The sequence below is a fragment of the Rattus norvegicus genome, chromosome 2, assembly GCF_036323735.1.
Source record: "Rattus norvegicus strain BN/NHsdMcwi chromosome 2, GRCr8, whole genome shotgun sequence".
In the NCBI taxonomy this organism is placed as follows: Eukaryota; Metazoa; Chordata; class Mammalia; order Rodentia; family Muridae; genus Rattus; species Rattus norvegicus.
The window spans coordinates 212,846,707-212,868,499 of record NC_086020.1 but is presented as its reverse complement, the minus strand read 5'-3'; the positions used below and the strand labels follow the sequence as shown (position 1 = coordinate 212,868,499).

Genomic DNA, 21,793 nt, shown 5'->3' with positions numbered 1-21,793 from the left:
AGGTTAGCCATGTATTATCATGATGGGAAAGATGATGGGTACTCATTGGCGGGAGCAGTAGCCGAGAGCCACAGCCGAGAGCCACGTTCTGGTCTGCAGGCAGGAAGAGAGAGCCTGGGCCTGGCATGGGCTTTTGAAACCTCAAAATCCACCCACAGTGACACATTTCCTCCAATAGGGCCATACCTAAACCTTGTAATCCTTTCAAGCTGGTGACTAAGCATTCGAATACTTTAGGCCATGAAGGCCATTCTCATTCAAACCACCACACAGAGCAAGCAGTGTGTGCTTTTAACTACTAAGCCATCTTTCCAGCCCCTAATGCACAGAAACACACACACATACACACACTCACTCACACATACACACATGCACACATACACACATGCACATACACATGCATACATACACACACATGCACACATACACACATGCACATACACATGCACACATAAACATGCACATACACATGCACATATACACACATGCACACACATGCATACATACACATACACATGCACACATACACACATGCACATACACATGCACTCATACACACATGCACATACACATGCACACATACACACATGCACATACACATGCACACATACACACATGCACATACACATGCACACATACACATATGCACATACACATGCACACATACACACATGCACACACACATGCATACACACACACACACACACACACACACAGAGTTCTTGGCTGGAGCTCTTTTCTTAAGTGCTTACAAGCTGACTTTCTCCTTAGTAAGGGAACTCTTGTCCTTATATAATAACTTTTGCCCTCCTTGACTCCCAACAGCCAGGAGACACAAGTAAGTCTCTGTTTACATCAATCAACCCTCTGGTGGGATATCAGTATCCTGAGTCATGGGCTTTGCCTGTCTGGCACTCCAGGACTTAGAGCTGTCCCTCCAGATTTGATTAGTAAATAAATGGTGAGATCCCCTACTCTCCAGGATAGGTTCAGCCTCATGACTGTTCTGCTTCCTTTAAGTTTCAAAAGCCTGGGGAGTCTTATGGGCACCAGTGCTGCTTCAGAGTCCTGTGAGGGATGCTCGTTGACTCCGTAACCCCCCAGGTATGTTCATGAATATGGAGCACGAGTCATGAATTCTGAACATGGAAGCAAAAGAAAAAGGAAGCCAAATAACCTTTATCTTTCTTAGGCTCAGTGCTTCTCCCTCTGCAACGGGCCTTACCTACCTGTTCCATACGAACTTGGGAGTTGACCAGAAGATAGGCAACTGAGTCAGACAGGCCAATGTTTTTCTTGAGAAATAGTGTCAGTGTCTCTTCATCTTTCAGGATGTCTCGGATTGGTAATCCTCTTCCTGCATGTGAATGAAAGAACAGAAGATTGGAGGGAGATGGGTCTAGCAGCTAGAATGAACCGGAAATGTTTCTACTTGGCTCTCAGAAGAAGACTTCCCTGGGAACTCTGGGAGGTTGAGGCTGTTGCCAGTATCTGCCACCCACACAGTCCTACAGGCATACAATGGGAAGGCACAGAAGATGGGAAAAGTTAACCTAGGGTGGGTTGGTATGCAGAATACTTTTTAGGGTTGAACTGAGACAGTGGCTTTCAAGAGAGTGAAGGGAAGGAACTACGACAGGGGAATTTTGTCTCTTGAGGGATATTTGGTAATATCTAGAGACATCTTTGGGCAGTGTTAGTGGAGAGAGACCAGTGGCATTGCTAAACATTCATAGTAGACAAACAATGCAGTATACAGATGACTCCCCCAAAGAGTCATCTCCCCGACAAATGTCAGTGGTTCTATGGCTGGGAAACCCTGCTCTACCTATATACCCTACCAGAAAATTTAGGTTTTGATAACTTCCTACAAAACAGGAGGACAAAAACATCAGTTAAAAGTGACTAAAATCAGTGGCTTTTCTATGTCCAGATAACTAACATGCTGGGACAGAAGTCAGAAAATTGAAGAAGATACTAGAAAACGGAAGGATCTCTTATGATTCTGGACTGTGGAGTTCATGGGGTGAAAATCGCTGTAACACCCAAAGTAGTCTGTAAGTTCAATATCATTCCCATAAAAATTCCAATTACATTCTTCACATAATTAGAAAAAAAACCACAATAATTCTGAGTTTCCTATGTAAGCAAAAGGACCTCGAATAGCCAAGGTGTTATTGTGGGTGAAGAATTCAGGCAATACATTAGAGCCATAGCAACAAAGCCAGAATAGCACTGGCACAAAATCAGATGGTAGCCAATGGGATGAGAACCGGAATCACACCCCCACAGTACAGCCACTGAGAACCTGAAATCACACCCACTCGCTATAGCCACTGAGACTCAGAATCACACCCATATGCTATAGACACTGAGAACCCAGAATTATACCCACACGGTACAGCCCCCTATTCTTGGGCAAAAAATGGCAAACACACATACATTGGAGGAAAAAACAGATTCTTCAGCAAATGGTACAAGAAAAACAGGACTGGGCTGGAGAGATGGCTCAGTGGTTAAGAGCACTGATTGCTCTTCAAGAGGTCCTCAGTTCAATTCCCAGCAACCACACGGTGGCTCACAACCATCTGTAATGGGCTCAATGCCCTCTCCTGGTGTGTCTGAAGACAGTGACAGTGTATTTACATATATAAAATAAGTAAATCTTTTTTTACACTCCCCCCCAAAATAAATAAATCTTAAAAAGAAAAGATAAAAGAAAAACCAGACAGAATAAAGAAACTGGATCCCTATTTCTTACTCTGTACAAAAGTCAATTTTAAATGAGACAAAGACCTTAGTAAAGGCTTGAATCTCTGAAATTGCTTAGACCACTTCAAGATATAGGAACCAGTAAGGGCTTTCTAAAAGGGACCCTAATCATTCAAGAAATAATTCCAAAAATTGATAGATGGGGTTTCATGAAGTTACAAATCTTCTACATAACTGAAGGAAATGGTTAACAGTGCAAAGGGGCAGCCTATGGATGGGTGGACAGACAGATGGACGGACAGATGGACAGATGGATGGTGGGAGAAAAATCTTTGCCTGCTATATATCTGACAAAGTATTAATATCTGGACTATGTAAAGAATTCAAATAAGTAAACACCGACCCCAAATAATCTAATCAATAAGTGGGCAAATAAAATCCATAACAAGACGAAGTACAGGCGATCAATAGCTGTGTGCAGAAGCACTCATCACCTTGGTTGGCAAGATGGCCGCCTGAGGGGTTTCCTTTGTTGTTGTTTTGTTTGTGACAGAGTTTCTGTGTAACCCTGGCTGTCCTGGAACTCTCTCAGTAGACCAGGCTGACCTGGAATTCACAGAGAGCTGTCTGTCTCTACCTCCAGAGTGCTGGGATTAAAGGCATGTGCCACCGCTGCCTTCCTTAAAAAATAATTTTTTAAGCAAAGAAAAAGACCCTGTTTCTGGATTGGAGACATCTGGTCTGTTCTCACTGCAGTTATGATGGATGAGAACCCTTCTGTGGTTCCTGTTAGCTCAACTCAGGGTTAAAGCTCTGGCTATTGGCATGGACAGAGCAATTAAGAGCTAGAATAGTTTCATGGGGGGGGCGGGGGGCAAGTTTCAGGCCTGTTGCCCTGGCTTGTCCTGGTCAGCCTTAGCCACATTCTTTACAACTTCACTCAACTTGCTTTTGGAAGCAAGAAGTCTTTCTCAAGGAGGCATAAAGGACCCCTTACTGTGAAGGTATCCCTGGTCATGTGATCAGCCTCTCTCCACGTGATCCATATAGACTAGATATTATAGATGTAACAAGAGATAAAGGAACTGAAGCACTTAATTCCCAGGCCTCAAAGTAGTTAGTACTCAATAAATGCTTATTCTGACAGCATTAATATCACCCCACCCCTCCTGGGGGATTCCCTCCAGCACCTGCCTCTTCTGCTGCTTCCTGCCCAGGTATGAGAATCAAACTGGCTACTTCTACAGCTGATAAGATATTGACCAGAGAAGAGTCCACAGGCCCAGTTTCTCTTTTTTTTTTTTTTTTTTTTTTCGGAGCTGGGGACCGAACCCAGGGCCTTGCGCTTCCTAGGTAAGCGCTCTAACCACTGAGCTAAATCCCCAGCCCCCACAGGCCCAGTTTCTTGAAGTCACCTCAAAATGAAGGCAAACCCCTGGATATGTAATGTCGTTATGGCTCAAGTCCTCCAGGTGTCTGCTGCCCTGCTGAGCTCTGAGGATTTCTCCAAGGATCATACTCTTCTGACACCCTTTCTCCTTCTGACTCCAGCTCCCTAGCTGGCTACACCTCCCACCCAAACCTTTCCCTCTCCAGACAAGTGCCTGACAACCTCCATGGCTGTTTCAGGGATGTGATGTTCCTGTGTGGAGGTATGACTAGATCCAGACCGCCATGAAAATTTCCTATTGCAGGGCAGGGGTCAAGCCCATACATCTGCCATTGACTAGGGCAGGAGCATCTGTCCCTGATGTGTCCATACAGCAGCCTCTTGTAGAGTTGGATGCCTTTGAGAGCTGGGCCAGAGAGTGACCCGCTATTGCTCTCCTTTGCTCAGGGACCTTCTAAAGACTTTGGGAGAACCCGAAGGGGGGGTTCCACTGAAGTAGCAGGGCCTAGGAGAAGGTACCACGTTCAATCTTTGTGTTCCTTCCCTTTGGGTAACCCAGAGTCCGCCATTTCCCAGCAGCTCTGTCTGTTCTACTACCTCTGGGGTGTCAGCTCAATTGCTCTCCTGTAGTTACTCCTTTAGACACAGACTTGCAGGCCCTCACTGTAGAATTCTGCACACAGTAGAGCGTATGCATGTGCACACACAAACATGCACATGCAGTCATGCATGGGTGGTTTTTTTCTCTCTCCTTTTTTTACATCCCTTGTTCTACCTAGCCTTATTAGGAACACAGAGGTATGACCTCAAGGTCATTCTCATATATTCTCTCTCTCTCTCTCTCCCCCTCTCCCTCTCCCTCTCCCTCTCCCTCTCCTCTCCTCTCCTCTCCTCTCCTCTCCTCTCCTCTCCTCTCCTCTCTTCTCCTCTCTACTCCTCTCCTTTTTTCTTTTTCACTCAGCATTAGGGCCTGACATAGTATCAAGGCCTCAATAAATGTCTGTTAAATGACTCCAGGTACTCAATAAATACCTGTGCTCTTATCCTGAGAGTGAAAATCCATTCAGCTGTTTATTTTTAGTTATTCTTTAACACACTGAGCTGCTGTGGCCTACAAACACCTTGGGAGAAGGGGTGAGACAGAGAGTCATTTTTGTTGAGTATCATACAACTGTGGCCTGGCCAGGTCAGGGGTGGGGTTGGCACACCTGAGGAGGGTGTTGGGGCTATCCTGCCAGCAGAGTGTGGGGCCCAGGGTCTGAGTGACAGGACGATACCAGACAAGCCCTTCATTAGATTCCTGAGGGAGAGTGTGAAGCTGGGAGGTGGAGAGGGTTGCTGGGGAAAGAAAACTACATTTTCATTTAAAATGTGGTTCTACTTGTTCTCCTCCCTGGGAAGATTGGAGGCTGAGGGTCGGGGCGGAGGGTTGCTCAGGGTGAGGCTTCAGGAAGAAGGGTTTAGAGATGAGACCTCAGAGCTGGCTGGGGTTGGGGGCTAGTCTGTCTGCAGCTGGTGGCTCCCCATTAATCCTCCCCTGCGGAGAATGCAGCCCTACAGGTTTGCTGTGAGAGGGAAGTGCTGTCTGGGTCAGCACAGGAACACTTTCCCAGGAGACGGGAGCCCCACAGGCAAAAGCCTCGGTGAGGTGACTGCAGCTGTCCATCCAACTCTGAGACTGAGATCTTTCCTCATGGTAACTTCAGATTTCAGTGTTCGCCTTGACCAAAATCCAGAACCTCCTCCTCCTGCTGTATCGACTAGACATCAGTGCCTGGCCCCAAAATTTTCCCAAGACCATGTCATTTTACATAGCTATGGTCCATGGACCCCTGTTAGTTTCTGTCCCCAGCTTCTGGGGAGTCTTGGAAGGCTCTCCTGACCCTGTCCCCCAGCCAAGCTCTCTTTAGGAGATTCCCCCATAGCCGGAGAGCCTGCAGAAAGATCCACTAGCCTGCCCAGTCCCCCTCAAGTCCTAAGTTCTTTTTAGCTTAGAAAGTAGTAATTTGGTTTCTCCTAGACAGCGCAGCAACCACAGAGAACTTCTGCTTAGAATGAATTCTCTTCCGCTCCCTGCAGCAAGACTCAATTTCACAGTCAGACACTTCAATGCTAAGTCCAGTTGATGGCAGACCCTCCCGAATAAAGGGAGGAGAGTCACCCTGAGATCAAGACAGTGGCTTTCTATCTGTATCTACTTGCTTAGCCTTGGACAAAACATCTTCACGGTTGGCACATCCGTCCCTCTGACTTCTTACTACTAAACAGCAAATATGAAGTAGACATTCTTGACTCATGCTTATAACTCCAGCGCTTTGGAGGCCGGGGCAGGAGGATTGCCACAAGTTTTACACAAGTCTGAGCTATACAAGTTCTAAGCTAAGCATGGACTTGTCTCAGAAATTAGATAGATTGACAGATTGAAAGACAGACAGTCAGAAGATGGTAGATTATACATAGATGGATGGGTAGATAGACAGACAGACAGACAGATAGACAGACGGGTGGATGGATGAGTAGGTAGGTAGGTGGGTGGATGGATGGATGATGGATGGACGGATGGACAGATGGATGGATGGGATAGGTAGGTAGATAGGTAGATAAGTAGGTAGGTAGGTAGATAGATAGGTAGATAAGTAGGTAGGTAGGTAGATAGATAGGTAGGAGGTAGGTAGATAGGTAGGTAGATAGGTAGGTAGGTAGGTAGATAGGTAGGTAGGTAGGTAGGTAGATAGGTAGGTAGGTAGGTAGGTAGGTAGGTAGGTAGGTAGGTAGGTAGGTAGGTAGAAAGCCAGGAAGGTAGGTAGGTAGGTAGATAGGTAGGTAGGTAGTTAGATAGATAGGTAAGTAGATAGATAGGTAGATAGGAAATGCTAGCTGTTCCTACCTTTTAGAGTCTTTGAGACTTCAGCTCACTGAAATAAGTACTTTTTCAGAAGAGCAAAGACTGCTGTAGATATTTATAGTCTAGGCTGTAGAAACGATGACCAGCAATATGTACTCTACGGCTTTGTAAGTAACTTGAATGTAACTAAGCAATGGTAACACAGCAGTCTGAACATACTCCTGGTCCAGGCTGCAAAGGCAGAAAGATGGGAGGGGCCAGATTTTTTCCAGTCTTTCCCTCTCCTGACTCCCCATGTTCTCAAAGCCCTCTGCTTCCCCATATGGTGAAGGGCATCATCGTCTACCACTGTCTCTAGGGGCAGCATCTGTCTGTCTATTCCCCAAAGACTAGGCCAGTGTGTGACTCACAGTAGGAGCCGAGTGTATGCTGAGGGTGAAGGAGCTGTACCACAAGCTCAGGTGAGGAGGGCTGACTCACACCGCCGTAATTTCACTGTAGCTAGGATAAAAGCTGCCCTATCTGTCCGCTCTTGCCCCTTGGCTTCCCATGTTGTCCTTCCCTTGTCTCTGTCATCCCCTAAGGACAATCTTTAGAGTTACCAGCTCTGTCTTAGGAACACACATCTTTCTACAGCTCCTGCTGCCTCCTGAACTCTATTGTTGAAGTGTTTTTCCCCACTAGTGGGCATTGCTTGAAAGATACTCTCTACCCACAAGGCTGTGGCAACTCCTCAGGGATTCCTGGAGCTCTACCTCCTCACAGCCTCTGGATCACAACTGCCACAGCAACTGGTCCCCGGATGTCTAAGTGGAGCTGACACACCCATGCAGTGCTCAAGGAAGACTTTTAAGATCTGGTGCTGTTTTCTCTGTTGGTTTTTGTTTGCCTCCTGTTTTCCCCCTGAGACTGTGGGACATTTCTGCCTCCTCTCTGCTGTTCCTCATTCTAAGTGGCTCTCCCGCATGGATGTCTGATTCATTACTTAATTATTTAATTAATTTTGTTATTTTGAGACAGATTGCTCTGTGTAGCCCTCTGGTTGCCCTTGAATTCTCTCTGTAGACTGGACCAGCCTGAAACTCACAGAGATCTGCCTGCCTCTGCCTCCTGAGCACTGGGATTACAGGCATGAGCCACCACCACCTAGACTTATCTGTCTATTTATTTTAATTTGCATTGACATTTTGCCTTCATATATGCCTGTATGAGGTCATCAGATGACCCGGAACTGGAGTTACAGGCCACTGTGAGCTGCCTTATAGGTGCTGGGAATTGAACCAGCGTCCTCTGGAGGAGCAGCCAGTGCTCTTAACCACGGAACTGTCTCTCCATTTCTGGGATGTCTTGCTATCAGATTACAGCTGATTCCTCATTTCCATCACCTCTTCTTCACAGACACTGCCCTCTCCTCTCCTCTCCGTTTCACCACATCCACCCCTGTGGTACCCATCCTGCCAGACTCTCTTTGACATCCTAAATTCAAACACTCTGACTGCGGCCATCAGTCCTTCCATCTTGCCCTTTTTTTCATCAGTTAAACAGGATCCTAGAAGCCACCATGACTACTGACTGCCCCATGCATTTCAATCACCCCACCCCAATCCCCACCCCTGCTAGTCCTGGTGTTGATAGCGTCTCACAAAAGCTCGATGCAGCACAGACAAAATGCACACAGTACAACTTTTGCCTTTTGTTGCTAGGGTCTCCTTGATTTTCTTCCTTACAGTTCATCCACCTTACATTCTGTTCTCAACAGACAAACCTGCTTTGTTCTGGATGCTAAATATTGTTGGAAATGTACCTTAAAATGCCTTTGTGTGTGTTTGTGAGGTTCGCTCGCATGTGCGTGGGCATGTGCATGCATGTGTGCATGTGTATGTCTATGGCATGCATGTAAAGGTCAAAGGACAACTGCTTATTGTTCTCTGGTGTGTAAGACAGACTAGCTACCCTTCAAGCTTCTGAGGATTCCTATGTCAACTTCCTACATCACCACAGGAATGCTGGGATTATAGGCATGTGTCTCTGGCTTCTTTCCCCGTGGAATCTCACGACTCTTTACTAGATCTCAGTTTCTGGTGCACTAGACTCTAGAGACAAGAGCAGACCAGGAACACTGACACCCAGGTGACCTGTAAATCTCTCAGGGTGAGTCCGCAGGGTGTCCATGAGCTGAGATAAGGTGCGGAGCTCTGTCCAAACCCGGCCAAGACGCTGGACCTCCGGTGTGTCCATGAAGAGCTCTTGAAAATCTCGATATAGTCTTGCCAAGCTGTTGAAAGGAAAAATATATTTCTATTCATAATTAAAAAAATATTTTTAATATTTATAATTTTAAACAAAAAATGTATAAACAAATAGCTATCATTTTCATAATAATATGCTAATAGTCTTGTGTTATTTTTTAAGTTGTTGCTTGACCTAGCATAGCTCCATTGATGGATTTATGATTCTAACACCAATAGAGATGATGAGTAATTTGCTCAGAATTCAAATTGGGGCAGGGCAAGGTCACCTTAAACCCCATTCTCTCAGGGTCTGTTGTTCTGAGGGTGTTTGTAGACCAGTGAGTCTTCCCAATTCTCTGACTTCTCACCACCCCCTTGCTGAGATGAGACCTCACACCATGCTGTATCCCCAGGGTCCTCCTTACATGTACCCATCAAGGCCGATTGGACTGTGAGAAAGGAGATGGGCAACTGGATGTTTAGTTTTCTGGGCTAAAAAATGCACCATGTAAGCCATGTCCCAAGATTCTACCTCTTGAGATACCAATAACAGTTTCAGAAGACTTGGGATTCATTATTTTCTTCCAAGCAGTAAGCTTCACATTGTAAATCTGACTTTGTGTTTCCTTGCAATGGTCCTTGACATTCTTCATAGGCCTTAGATGACTAAAGAAGGCGTTGGAGGAAAGAGAGAAGACTACAGGTAGCCTGCAGGAGAGGGTGAAGGAAGGAACACCGTCTTTCCTCCTAAGCAGATGGATGACCACAAGTAGTGGACACTGGATAGCTAGGGCTGCTGTCAGATTCTGGGTCACCTCTTGGGCATAAAGATGAAGAATTCACGTCTATGTGGCTTGAGTTTGAAGGTTTCCCCAGGTGTGCGGCTGTTAGTAGACTATTCCAGGTCGAAAGCTGCCCCTACCCGACACTTCTTAGAGCCCCCCATTCTTCAGGGGGTGACACACACTCCCACATGGGAGGAGAACAGAAGGGGACACAAGTTCCTCCCTGTAGGTTAGGATCTCGGCACTTACATGGAATTATTATAGTTTGATACAGTTCCGGGAGATTCTCCAGGGGTGGGGTTTTGAAAACAAGGGTTGTTCATATTGCAGAAAATCCCCTGGAGCCATGGTAACATTCCTGCTGAAGGCATCGCCTTGTTGGGAAAGTGGCCTTAAGACAGGAAATGAAAACAAGAAGGAGTTAGTCACAGAGGCCAAACAGACCAGGAGCACAGACTCTCCCCCCATTTACAAAGCAGGAACATCTAATATAGTTTAGGCCCTGTGTCAGGTACTGGAGCTCCGTGGCAGATAAGGACACAGACTGACGGTCTCCTAGAGCAGTAGTTCTCAACCTGTGGGTCACGACCCCTTTGCGGGAAATGACCTTTTCACAGGGGTCGCCCAAGAGCATTGGAAAACACAGATATTTATGTTATGATTCATACTAGTATCAAAATTACCATTATGAGGTACGAATGAAAATAATTTTATGGTTTTGGGGGGAGACTGTCACCACAACATGAGGAATTATATTAAAGGGTCACAGCATTAGGAAGGCTATGTCCTGTTCTAGAAGCTTAGGTGGACATGTGGAAGGAGAACTGAGACTAAAAATTAAACTTCTGGAGGAAAATACAGAAGTGGGCTCAGGGTGGTTCAGAGGAAGGGCCTGTGAGTTCTTTGCACAGGCTCGGATGGTGGCTGTGCACTCCTGGGAGTGACAGAAGGAACCAAGGGTTTGTTGGGCAGGAGGTTGACTGAGAAATGGAGTTGGAAATGACAGCTCGGGGAACTCAGCCACTCTCATGACTCTTGTTGCTTCCATGCCAGCAGCCTAGAAGGACAAGACACCATCCTGGCCAGAAAACACAGGGAACCTTCCAAACATGCTACTGTACAAAACAGGCGCTCATGACGCACAGATGCTCTAGGGTCTGATAGTTATTAAGTGTAATTCTGTGTGCTGTTCCTTTTCACTGTCCCCTCTCTCCTCATCATGGGAAACAAATCCCCTAACAAATCAGTCATCATGAAAAACAGATCTAAATTTGCAATACAGGTAAGTTTAGACTAACAACAGTCAAAAATTAATGATATATACAGGGCAGTGCTCGATTCCCAGAACTGACAAACAGAAGAAATTAATAAGCAAATGGTACACTCTTCCCATGCTCCACTACAAGCAGGCTTGGTTCGCTGCACACGTTTAAAGACACTAGAATTTGTACATCACTGAGGGACCTGGTTTATACCAGATGTGATGCCCCCATTCCCACCCAAGAGCTTCCAAAAGGGAAAGATGATCAGGCCTTCTGGGGTCATACTCACATTCATGTTGACTGTAGAGGGGGTTGGCATTCCTCAGCCAGATTAACACCAAAAACAAAGACAAAGGCCACACGAGTTCCACTACAAAGCGAATCTGGAAAAGGGAGAAGAAAAACAGAAAGAGCAAAAATGGTAAGAAATGCAGGGAGATGTATAGCCAGAGAAGGCAGGCCTTCCTCTGTGCACTGTCTGAGCACCAGGACTGGGCTGTGGCACAATCACAGCCCACGTAACTCCAGGCAACCCCAGATCACATATCCCACAGTGGCCCCCTAAGTCATGCTGGAGCCAAAAAAGCCCCATTATTTTCTTAACCTTGTAGTGTCTGTGGTGACCTCACATCACACACAGTTACAGCGCATACAATTATGTACAGCCATGACAGTAATGATAATGTGACCGTTGCATGTTTACCCATTTACTGTGTTTAAATCATCAGTTGAGAGGGAATGTCTATTCATAACAAACTAACAGAAACCAGAAGCCTGAAGCAAAGTGTGTTGGCACATGTCTGTAACAGCCGTGCTTGGGAGGCTGAAGCAAGAGTTCAAGGCCAGCCTGGAAGACATAGCAACGTTGAGACTACCCTGTCTTGGAAACAAAAATTCACCGTTAAGAAGTTAACTGTAAAACCAGCAGCATTCCTCCCGAATCTTGGGTTCACTGTCTCTCCCTTGCATCATTTTGTCTTGGTCTTGCCTTAATCTTGTGTTTATTATGGCTCTAGGAGCAATAGACTACACTATTCACAGACACATAGCCTTAGCACTATGTCGACTGATTGTATAGGAGGTCGTGATGTAAATAGGTTTGTGTCAGTACACTTGACAATGTGCAAAGGGTGGTGAAATGTTCTAATAAGGCATTCCCCAGAATTCTTATTGCTAAAAAGTAGCCTGACTACCTGAAGGACTTCCTCCTTTGCTCCTCCTACACTGCCTACTGCCTGATGCACTACATCAACCAGATTCTGCGTCCATCTGCATCTGCCTGTGTCTAGTCCTGAAAATAACATCGACACAAGGCTGCCATGAGAGACCTCAGGTTCCGGGGTTTGGCAAATAGGACTGTACGAAGTGAATGAATGCCAATTCTTTTTTCTCCTCTCTCTGTTTTGGTCTTTCAAGACAAGGTTTCTCTGTGTAAGCCTGGCTGTCCTAGAACTTTCCCTGTAGACCAGTCTGGCCTCCAACTCACAGAGATCCACCTGCCTCTGCCGCCCGAGTGCTAGGACTGAAGACCACGGCGCCATCCCCACCACCACCTGGCTAAGGACACAGATTGTGATAAGCTCTTGTGTAATGCAGGTACCTCAGACAGTAAACATCTCATGATCTCTCATTCTGTGGGTAATCAAACAGACCTGCAGAGGTCAGGTGACTTGTACACTGCCGAAACAGGAAGCAGAATCCAGCCTCCTGCCTCCAGGGCCACACTATTCCTACCCTTTCCCACTGTTTTGCCTTCTGGTGCATGGTAGACCTTGCCTGAAGGTGGCCATTGAATAAACGAATGAACTAGGGAGCAAATGACTCTGAAATACTGTGCCCCAAAACAAAGTCAACAGAAATTCAGTTGGTCAGCATTTATTTTTTCCTTCAATCAGGTCTGTCGTTTAAGGTAAGCAGAAATACGGCTGTGGTTCCTCCTCGCTTCCCACAACCCAAAGAAGAAGCTGGTCTGAACCTGTGACAGAAGGTTGGTAGACAGAGACTCTTGGTTCAGAGTCAGAGTTCTCCCAACTTAGAAAGGACAGGCGGTTGGCGCTGCTCTCATCCCTGCATGGTGAGAGGGCTGAGATGAGGAATTGTGAAGACAAGGGAGAGAAGCTGAATTAGGGAACTAGACGTGAACTAGGGAATTAGGAATGAAGAGACATCCTAGCAGGTAGAGGCTCCATAAATGTTTGACAAACCCATGGGCTGCTTAAAACAACTCCAAAGAAACAAAATCACCCAGTAGTCTGCTGGCAGCCGTGTTCTAACGTATCTGAGAATTGGTGGTAGGTAATCGATCACATGTTGAGGGAAAGCAAAAATGTTTACAGGTACAGGGTCACGTTTTAAAGACGCTACTCAGCACATAACTAGGGAGGACAGGTCGGAGGAAGCACACATACAAATACACGGAACAATAGGCTTCTCTCAAGGTGCCCAGTTTCCAGGGCTCTCCCATACCTTTTCCTGCAAGGTTACAAAACACCAGTATTGGGCAATTCCCACCTGGCGGTTAAGGAGACTGCCCCAGGAATACTTGCGAGCAATTAAGATTGCTGGTAATTGTCCACAGGAAAGGCGCATCCTGAGAGCCTCCCCAGCCTAACCCCTGCCTGATACTATCTATCCTGGTTCCTAGACCAACACTCTCAGCCACATCTGTCCTCCACTGTGACCCCACACAAGGGAGGAGTCACAGGAAGTTTGAATCAGCTTTCTCTGGAATGCGTGAGTCTCAGTCAAGATGGGCCTAGGATGCTTCTCCGGGACACTGGAGTTGACACAGGGACTCAGGCCATCGACAGTCTGAAGAGTTTATAACACACTGCACCCCACAAAGGCACGCATAGGAGCTCCCCTCCCCCATTCCAGATCATCCTGTAAGGGTGGTGGGGGAACGGGTTTGGCAAGATAGCACCCTGACAGGTGCGAACACTGAAACCGGAAGTTGCTCTCAGTGTCTTCTCCAAGGAGATGAGACAACCGGTCCAGAGACTGCACATGACTCCTTCCGAGACAACTGCTTGTAATGCTGGCTCTCCCTCAAAGCTTGCATGCCTATGTGCTGTGTCTGCCTGTGAGTCAAATGGGATGCTAAATGCCATCTGGGAATGTGAGGATTTGGGTTCCAACCACACTCAGGCTTACTCAGTTTCTGACTCTCAGTTTTCTCACCTGTGAAATGGGCATGTTGTTTTGTCCTGTAGTGTACAATAAGAATTAATAACAGGCTACTTTGGGGCCAAGTACTGTGGTTTATGACACTGGGAAACTCTCTGAACCTCTCCATGTCAAGGGACTCACCTGTTAAAAAGGAGGATACCAGGCCCTGTCTCCCAGAGCAGTTGTCATCACGAACTACTATATCATGCCCAAAGCACAGCCTGACACACAAGACCTTTTATTACTGTCTCACAGAGTCAATTGCAAGGGCCACAGAAGCACAGTGACAGCAGATGTGGCACAAGGAAAATTAACAGCAGGCTCTCGGCCCCTCCCCCATCTCAGCATAGCTGGCCATCTTTAAGAAGCAGGGGGTGGGCGGGGGAGGGAGGAGTTGATGCTGCATTTACAGGCCACTCTGCACCAAGATTACCTGCCATTTTTTTCTCCACCCAGCACAGGCAGGTGGGTCCTCCCAGCAGCCTCTTCCCCTCCCCCAGAATCAGTACCACCAGCCCAGAAGGGCATTACCCTGGCTGCTCAAGTGTGCACAGGCATGCCCTAGGGAGAAATTCCACATTATAATAAAAAACACGTCTCCAGAGTCCCCTTCCCCACTTTAAACATGTCTGTAACTTTAATTAAGCCCAGTCTAAGCTCAGAAGCCCCTCCTGTGGAATGTTTCTTAAACTAAACTGGTATTTCCTTGCCCTCCCCTTTCCCCTTCCCCCACCTCTTTGCCATTCAGCCTATGTGGGGGAGGAAAGGTTCCTGGTCAGGGCAGAGTTGTGCTTGTCTTAAAACAGCCAGTTAGGTTTTCTTCCTTCCCTCTCTGTTTTCAATTTAAAAGAGAGGTAGTCAGAGCTCTACTCAAACCTGGCCCGATGCCGCCCAGAGCCTGGCACCCTCACAGCTGGTGCCAGCTTCCCTGTACTGCCATGTTCCCCCCCCCCCCAATGCTGAGCCAGCACTAAAGGCCACAGCAGTACCAAGCACACGCCTCTAGGGTTTAGGACATGAACTCTGTCCCCCACTCCCTTTTTTTGAGACAGGGTTTCACTGTGTAGCCCGGCCTATCCTGGACCTCACTCTGTAAACCTCTGACTCTCCAACTCTAGGATTAAAGGCATCGGCCACCACCACCACCACCACCACCACCACCACCACCACCACCACCACCACCTGGCTGTGAATCCCTGTTTTTATGAGTCCTCAGGCCTTCACCACACATCCTGTCATTGCAAGCAAGGACCTGGGGACTCCAAGGGATTCTGGGACATGTATACTGGGAGGGAAGAAAAACTGGTGCTAATCTGCTTTGCAAACCCTCTCAACCAGCATGGGCAGATATGATCTTGGACAGTGCCTTTGGGAGGCGGGGGTTAAGATCCTGAGAACCTCCTCTGAACTCCAGAGACACCCCCACCCCCACCCCATGCTTCCTTCTACTCCATCCACTACCAATTCCCACTTCTGCTCAGGAATCACATGGCAGCCTCCTTCTGCCTGACACATTCCACCGGGGCAAGGGCTGTGCTCCAGTCTCCTTCAGGCAGGGAGACGTGTCCTCAGGCTGCAGATGTAGTTACATTTACTGCCCTGGTCTGCGATAAATTAATTATCCAGTCATTCTCTCTTTGTGGTATCTGTGACTAGTCTGTTAGTCTGGGCAGTGGAGTTTGAGGCCACATTTGCTATCTGGAAGTCACACATTGTTTAAATCCCAGGTCCAGCCCATCCTAACTCTGACAAATCCTCAGTCTCTTCATTGGTACCCACAGGGATGACTGAAGCCTGCAGCATTGGTACCCACAGCGATGACTGAAACCTCTCGGTCTTTACTGCGATGGTTAAATGGTGTAACTAATTTAGTGCAATGCCAGACACATCGTTTGCAACATCAAATAAAGGCTAACAGAAGATGGGAAGTGAAGGAGGGGCATCTAGAGGGGATGAAACAGGAGGATGGAGAGAGAACGCCATGTCTGTTTGCATTGTTCTCTGCTCATAATAGTAAGCACCTAAAACATAAAACTTGAGGAATGGCTGAGTTATGGGTCGGTCATGCCGCACTTTCTGCAGTCACCATTTCCTGCATGCAGATTCTGGAAGATCCGAATGCCTTGAAAGGAGCCACAGACCCCCTCATAGAGCTACTGGGGGTTTAGAAAAATGTTCTCACTTTACCCAGACATCCTGGATACATTGGCTATCTTGAGGGACAGGGGAGAGCTCAGTTTCCAGGCCACGAAGGTGACAGATAGCACACACGGGTGGGTGCCCAGGCTTAAGTGAGACAGTGTGAATGACTCCATCCCCCAGGGAGCACACAGTGTGGAGGAAAGCCCCATCCCCCGGCAGGAATCCACCTGTCAATGCCAGGGAAAGGCTCAGTTTCCTGAGTCAGTTCTGTCTCTGGAAGCCGCAGTCATGGTGCTAGAGGAGGGGCGGGGAGGAGATGCGGGAGGTGGAGTGGGCATATTGGATTTCCCTGGCAATCTACGGAGTATTTGCACCCTGGCAGCAGAAACTGAATGGTCTCATCTATCATTGGGAACTTAGCTCCTGGCACACTGCCTGGTGACTATTATTTCTTGACCGAATGAATGGCTGAACGGGATGAAGTTAACAATGAGTCTTGCTCAGGTTTTGACAGCGTTTTCATTCAGGAAGGGGAATTTCTGGAAGGGGTTGAGCCTTTGGTTACTGTTAGCACTTGGTCCCTAGGGGTCCCAAATAACCTCGAGGCTAATTTGAAATGACACCAGTCTGAACAGAGAAAAGCAGCCAGCCGTAGGACAATGGTGTCCAGTGGGTGAGCTCAAAACTGGAGTGTGGCACTGCCACCTTCACATAACCTCAGAGTTTTCCTCTCCTCTCCTAGCTGCCAATTGTGTACATAGCTGACACATCCCCATGCGCATCTCTATACTGCCTAAGGCTCGTGCACAGGTCTTCACACGCCCCGCCCCACCACTTGGTTCCATTTCTTCCCTTACATCCCCTTTGATACCCAGGAGAGGCCTATTCTACCAACAGAAACCTACCGCAAACCATCCTCTTGCCCGTAGCCTGTCTCTTTCCCTATCCTCTTCATGAGGCTCAGCTTCCTTTTCACTTGTTTATGTGTATGCCAAATGCATAGTGCATGTGTGTGCACGTGTGTGTTAGGCTGCATTTGTGTGCAGAGGCCAGAGTTCAACAACGGATATCTTCCTCAATCCTGGGCCCCATAATTTAATCTCAGCCCTCCCCTCTTCACACAGCAACCCTCCCCCTTCCCCCATCAGCTCCTTAAGCCTTTTCTTGTTTTTAAGGACTCTGCAGGGCTCTGGGACAGCTATTCTGTCCTAATTTCCCTTTTTTCTTTTCCTCCTCTTCTTCCTCCTCCTCTTCTTCCTCCTCTTCTTTTTTTCTCTCTCTGTCTCTGTCTCTGTGTCTCTGTCTCTCTGTCTCTGTCTCTCTCTGTGTCTCTGTCTATCTCTGTCTGTCTCTCTGTGTCTCTGTCTGTCTCTGTCTCTCTGTCTCTGTCTCTCTCTGTCTCCCCCCCACACCCCCCAGCAGGATCTCATGCATCCCAGACTGGCTTTGAACTCACTATATAACCAAGGATGACCTTGAATTTCTGATCCTTTTGTCAGATGCCACGCCCAGTCTATATGGTGCTGGGGATGAACTCCAAGGCTCAGTGCGTGCTCAGCAAGCACTCTACCAAACAAAGAAGATTCTCCGCCCTATTTCTTTATGGATATGAATTGTTCCTTTTCCCTTCACAGAAAAACTATAGAGGAACCATTTATAACATCTCTGGAGGGGCTCTGATCTCCTGTAGCTCACACCAGCATTTCTCTAGGGATACTTAGCCTACATTACTTAAGATTACTCTGGATTCTCAAAACGTACTTCAGGTTTTCCCAGCTGTCACAGAAACCAGTTCAGAGGGAGTTTACACCTTTAAACCCTTAGTCCAGTCCGGCCATATCTGATCACAGAAGAGGTTTGGGGAAAATCTGTCGTTAATAACATTTACTGAAACTGTAACACAGTTGGAAGATGCAAAATTATTTTTCCACAGAACAGACTTGTGGTCAACGAAACTGTGACTTCTCTGGGAATTACATGCCAGTTCCAGGAACATCAACGTGTGAAGACACCCCCCACAATCTAGTGTCAAAGAAAATTGCTCTCATTGAACTGCAAGGCCTGTCAAAGCTTTCTTGTTTTCCTTTGACGAGTTTGCTTGTTTTTCAGGGATTGGGAGGCTTCCACTGTGTGGTGAGAGTGGGACCAGCAGGTGTCAAAGCCGAGGGGTGGGGAGCAGCAGTGGATTCCTATGCAGGGCAGGGGACAGAATAGTTTTCATATAGTCAAGGACAAGAGAAGGGTGAGCAGCTAAAGGTGGCCTCAGAACTAAAGGGCAAACTAGCTCTCCTCTCAGCCTCTCCTCCCACTCCCCCGCACCCCGTTTTTACCTTTTGCCTTTTCCTCAGAGTCCAGTTCTTCCAAAGCAAAAGCTGTATCTGTCTGAGGAAGCCCATGCTGGACCACCCAGCACCCGGGGATCACCCCAACTGGGGCTCAGGCAAGCACCAGACACAAAGGCCACTGGGACCGCGTCCAGCTCAGACTGCTGTGTCCTTCTGGTGATTAAAGGCTACATTCCCCCTTCAAACATAATCCCTTCTAATTATCTGTAAGCCCTTTGTCAGGGAAAGGAGGCAGGCTTCGGGTTCTTTTTGGAGGGAGAAAAGCCCTAAATACACAAGTGCAGGTTACGGAGGGTACTGACATGGGTCGTTCAACGGGAAGCCAAGTGCTTCAGGTACCCTCCTCCATCTGACATCAGAGGGGCTCCCGCGGCTTCTGAGGAAGGTGCTCTGGATATCTCTGGATTTTAGGTTTGGGACAGTCCCCTTCGCATACCTAAAGGCTGGACACTTGCCTCCCAGTGCTCTAACACAGGACAGGATCCTGATTTCCCTGCTTCTCCTTAATGAGGGAGAGCTGGAGTAACCGTTCTCTTTCTGCCCTTTGCTTTGCCCTATAATACCTTCAAGTCTAATCAACCAATCCTGGCTGCTTGGAATACTCCATCCTCAGCAGGACGGTAGCCAAGTCTGTCACAGGCTCCAGCATCGTGCTCGTGGGCAGTCTAGCTCCGCGGGGGTGGGGGTGGGGGTGTTGCTAGACAGATCGACCACTGGGCAATACAGCTGTGATTCCAAGACCCCCAAACATGTCTCCCTGGTACTTCCCCATGGAAGTTTTGTCCCTGCCTCCTCAAATCTCAGGAATATTCTCTCTTTGAAAAGCCCTAGACATTAAGACCTCTGTAGGGTGGAAGGAGAACTAGGGATGGATGCTCTGTTTGTAAATATGGGGCCTGACGTCAGATAAGCTAAGAATGCCGAGGGCAGCCACGAGGGCTGACTGGAGTGCTTGGTGAAGCTTCTGATTACAGAGTGAGTTTCTGCTTTGGGTATTTAAAGGGTTCCTTGGAGGTAATGGCATTTAATAAAGGCTTTGATCAATGCAAAATAGCATTTTACCTATAGTACATTTAGGAGGTGGTACAACTGTAAACTGCCTTTGTGTATCTTGTTTGTATCATCCTGAGGTCACTAACTGCTTAGTTTTACAGGGAAGCAATCTGAAAAACTCATGAGATTAAGTGCTTGGCCAGTTGTTACTCATGATAAGGCTAGTTACTGAACTAAATAGCTCACTAAAATTCCCCCCCCCGCCCCCCCCCCCCCCCCCCCGAGAGACAGGGAGGCAGGAATAGCTAATCCTGCTCAGGAAAACCACAAAGAAAAGGAGGGCTCCAATGGGCGGGAGATACTAGAGGAAAAGGCTGTAAAAGGAGACAGAGACCAGGCTCAGAAACTCACGGTGATGATCGATTCAAAGTAGATTAAATGAGCAAATATGAAGAGATCTCCAAGTGGCTCACAAGTGCAGGGCACCCCCAAACAGAAGCGAGCTCTGGACAGGATCATTAAGCACTTCTTACATGTGTGAGAGTGTTTTTTATCATCTAGGAAGAGATAAAAAAAATTACACTAATCCAGTGCCTACCAAAGACAGCTGTGTGGGGCAGGCGGCTTGAGAGCGGTCACAGAAGAGAAGGGGAGGGCTTGGAGCGACTGGAAGCAAAGAGACACAGCAGGGGGTGACTGGAAGTCAGTGAAGAGAGAAAGGTCAACTAGGAAGACTGGGGCTTGGAGCCTGACTGGATATGGGGGGAGACACGCCCCACTGAATGAGGAATGGCAGTGGGGGCCAATTAAGTGGGTAGGAAGGCATTTGCATTTGATTCTGATATTTTTTTTCTTTTCTTTTTTTGGAGCTGGGGACCGAACCCAGGGCCTTGCGCTTCCTAGGCAAGCGCTCTACCACTGAGCTAAATCCCCAACCCCAGATTCTGATATTTTTAAAGTTAGTGTTTTGAGACAGTTCTAGGCTGGCCTGGAATTGGATATATAACTTAGGATGGCTTTGAACTCCTGACCCTCTAGCCTCCACCTCCTAAGTCTTGGGATGTCCGGTCAAAGTACCCTATCTAGCTACCCCGAGGTGTAGCTGAAGTCCCTGTGATGAGAGTTGCACGGAGGTGTCCAGTGGGCAGTGGATACCTGAGTCTGGAGTCATTAGCCTACTTTTAGGATGGAGATACAGATTTGAGACTGGTCAGCATGTAGACGGATGGCTAAGTCCTGGGCAAGATTGATCAGGTTGCCCATTTGGAAAGTATGTGAGGTCATGGTGGGTCAGAGACAAGGTGGTGGCACATGCCTTTAATCCCAGAACCCTGGGAGGCAGAGACAGGTGGAACTCTGTAAGTTTGAGGCCAGACTGGTCTACAGCCAGTTGGAAGACAGCCAGGGAAATAAATAAATAAATAAATAAATAAATAAATAAATAAATAAATAAGCAAACAAATAAATAAAACCCTGTCCTGAAAAACCAACCAACAGACCAAACATGGATGAAATTGTCCCCTGGTCATCCATCTCTATAAACTGCTTTTTACTTTAAAATATTAAACCTCTGTGTCCATTAAATAATAACTCCTCCTTCCTCTTCCCACAGACTGGGGAAACCGCCGTTCCCATTCCTTTCAATTCGGTGGAATCATGTGACATTTGTCATTTTTATGTCCCTCTGACCGAGTTAACGGTTATCTATGCTGTAACGTCTTAATCACTACCACAGCTATCAGATGAACTATAGACTCTTTTTGCCCTCATCCTTATGGGGTCTGTGTAAGACTAAGAACAAGGTTCTGACAGACTCGATGTCTGTGTGTGTTGTCACACGAGTGAAGAAGTAAAGGGCTCTCGTTAGCCTTTTTAAGAGCACTGGTCCCACTCACCAGGCCCCTGTTCTCTTGACTAATC

At 47.3% G+C, this 21,793-nt stretch overlaps 1 protein-coding gene across 2 annotated transcripts in view; it reads right to left on the bottom strand.

The window, feature by feature from the left end:
• Positions 1-19,030, bottom strand: part of Abca4 (ATP binding cassette subfamily A member 4) — a 137,261-nt gene extending 118,231 nt beyond the window's left edge. Inside the window, exons 1-5 of one of the 2 annotated variants that reach the window (XM_063281945.1) lie at positions 18,866-19,030; positions 11,515-11,608; positions 10,213-10,354; positions 9,083-9,222; positions 1,230-1,357 (exon numbers count right to left, since the gene is read on the bottom strand). In XM_063281945.1, the coding sequence (XP_063138015.1) occupies positions 1,230-1,357; positions 9,083-9,222; positions 10,213-10,354; positions 11,515-11,608; positions 18,866-18,931 (570 nt within the window). In that variant the 5' untranslated portion in view covers positions 18,932-19,030. The remainder of the gene's footprint in view (positions 1-1,229; positions 1,358-9,082; positions 9,223-10,212; positions 10,355-11,514; positions 11,609-18,865) is intronic. The other variant, NM_001107721.1, reaches the window with a different exon arrangement.
• Between the last annotated feature and the right edge of the window lie 2,763 nt (positions 19,031-21,793).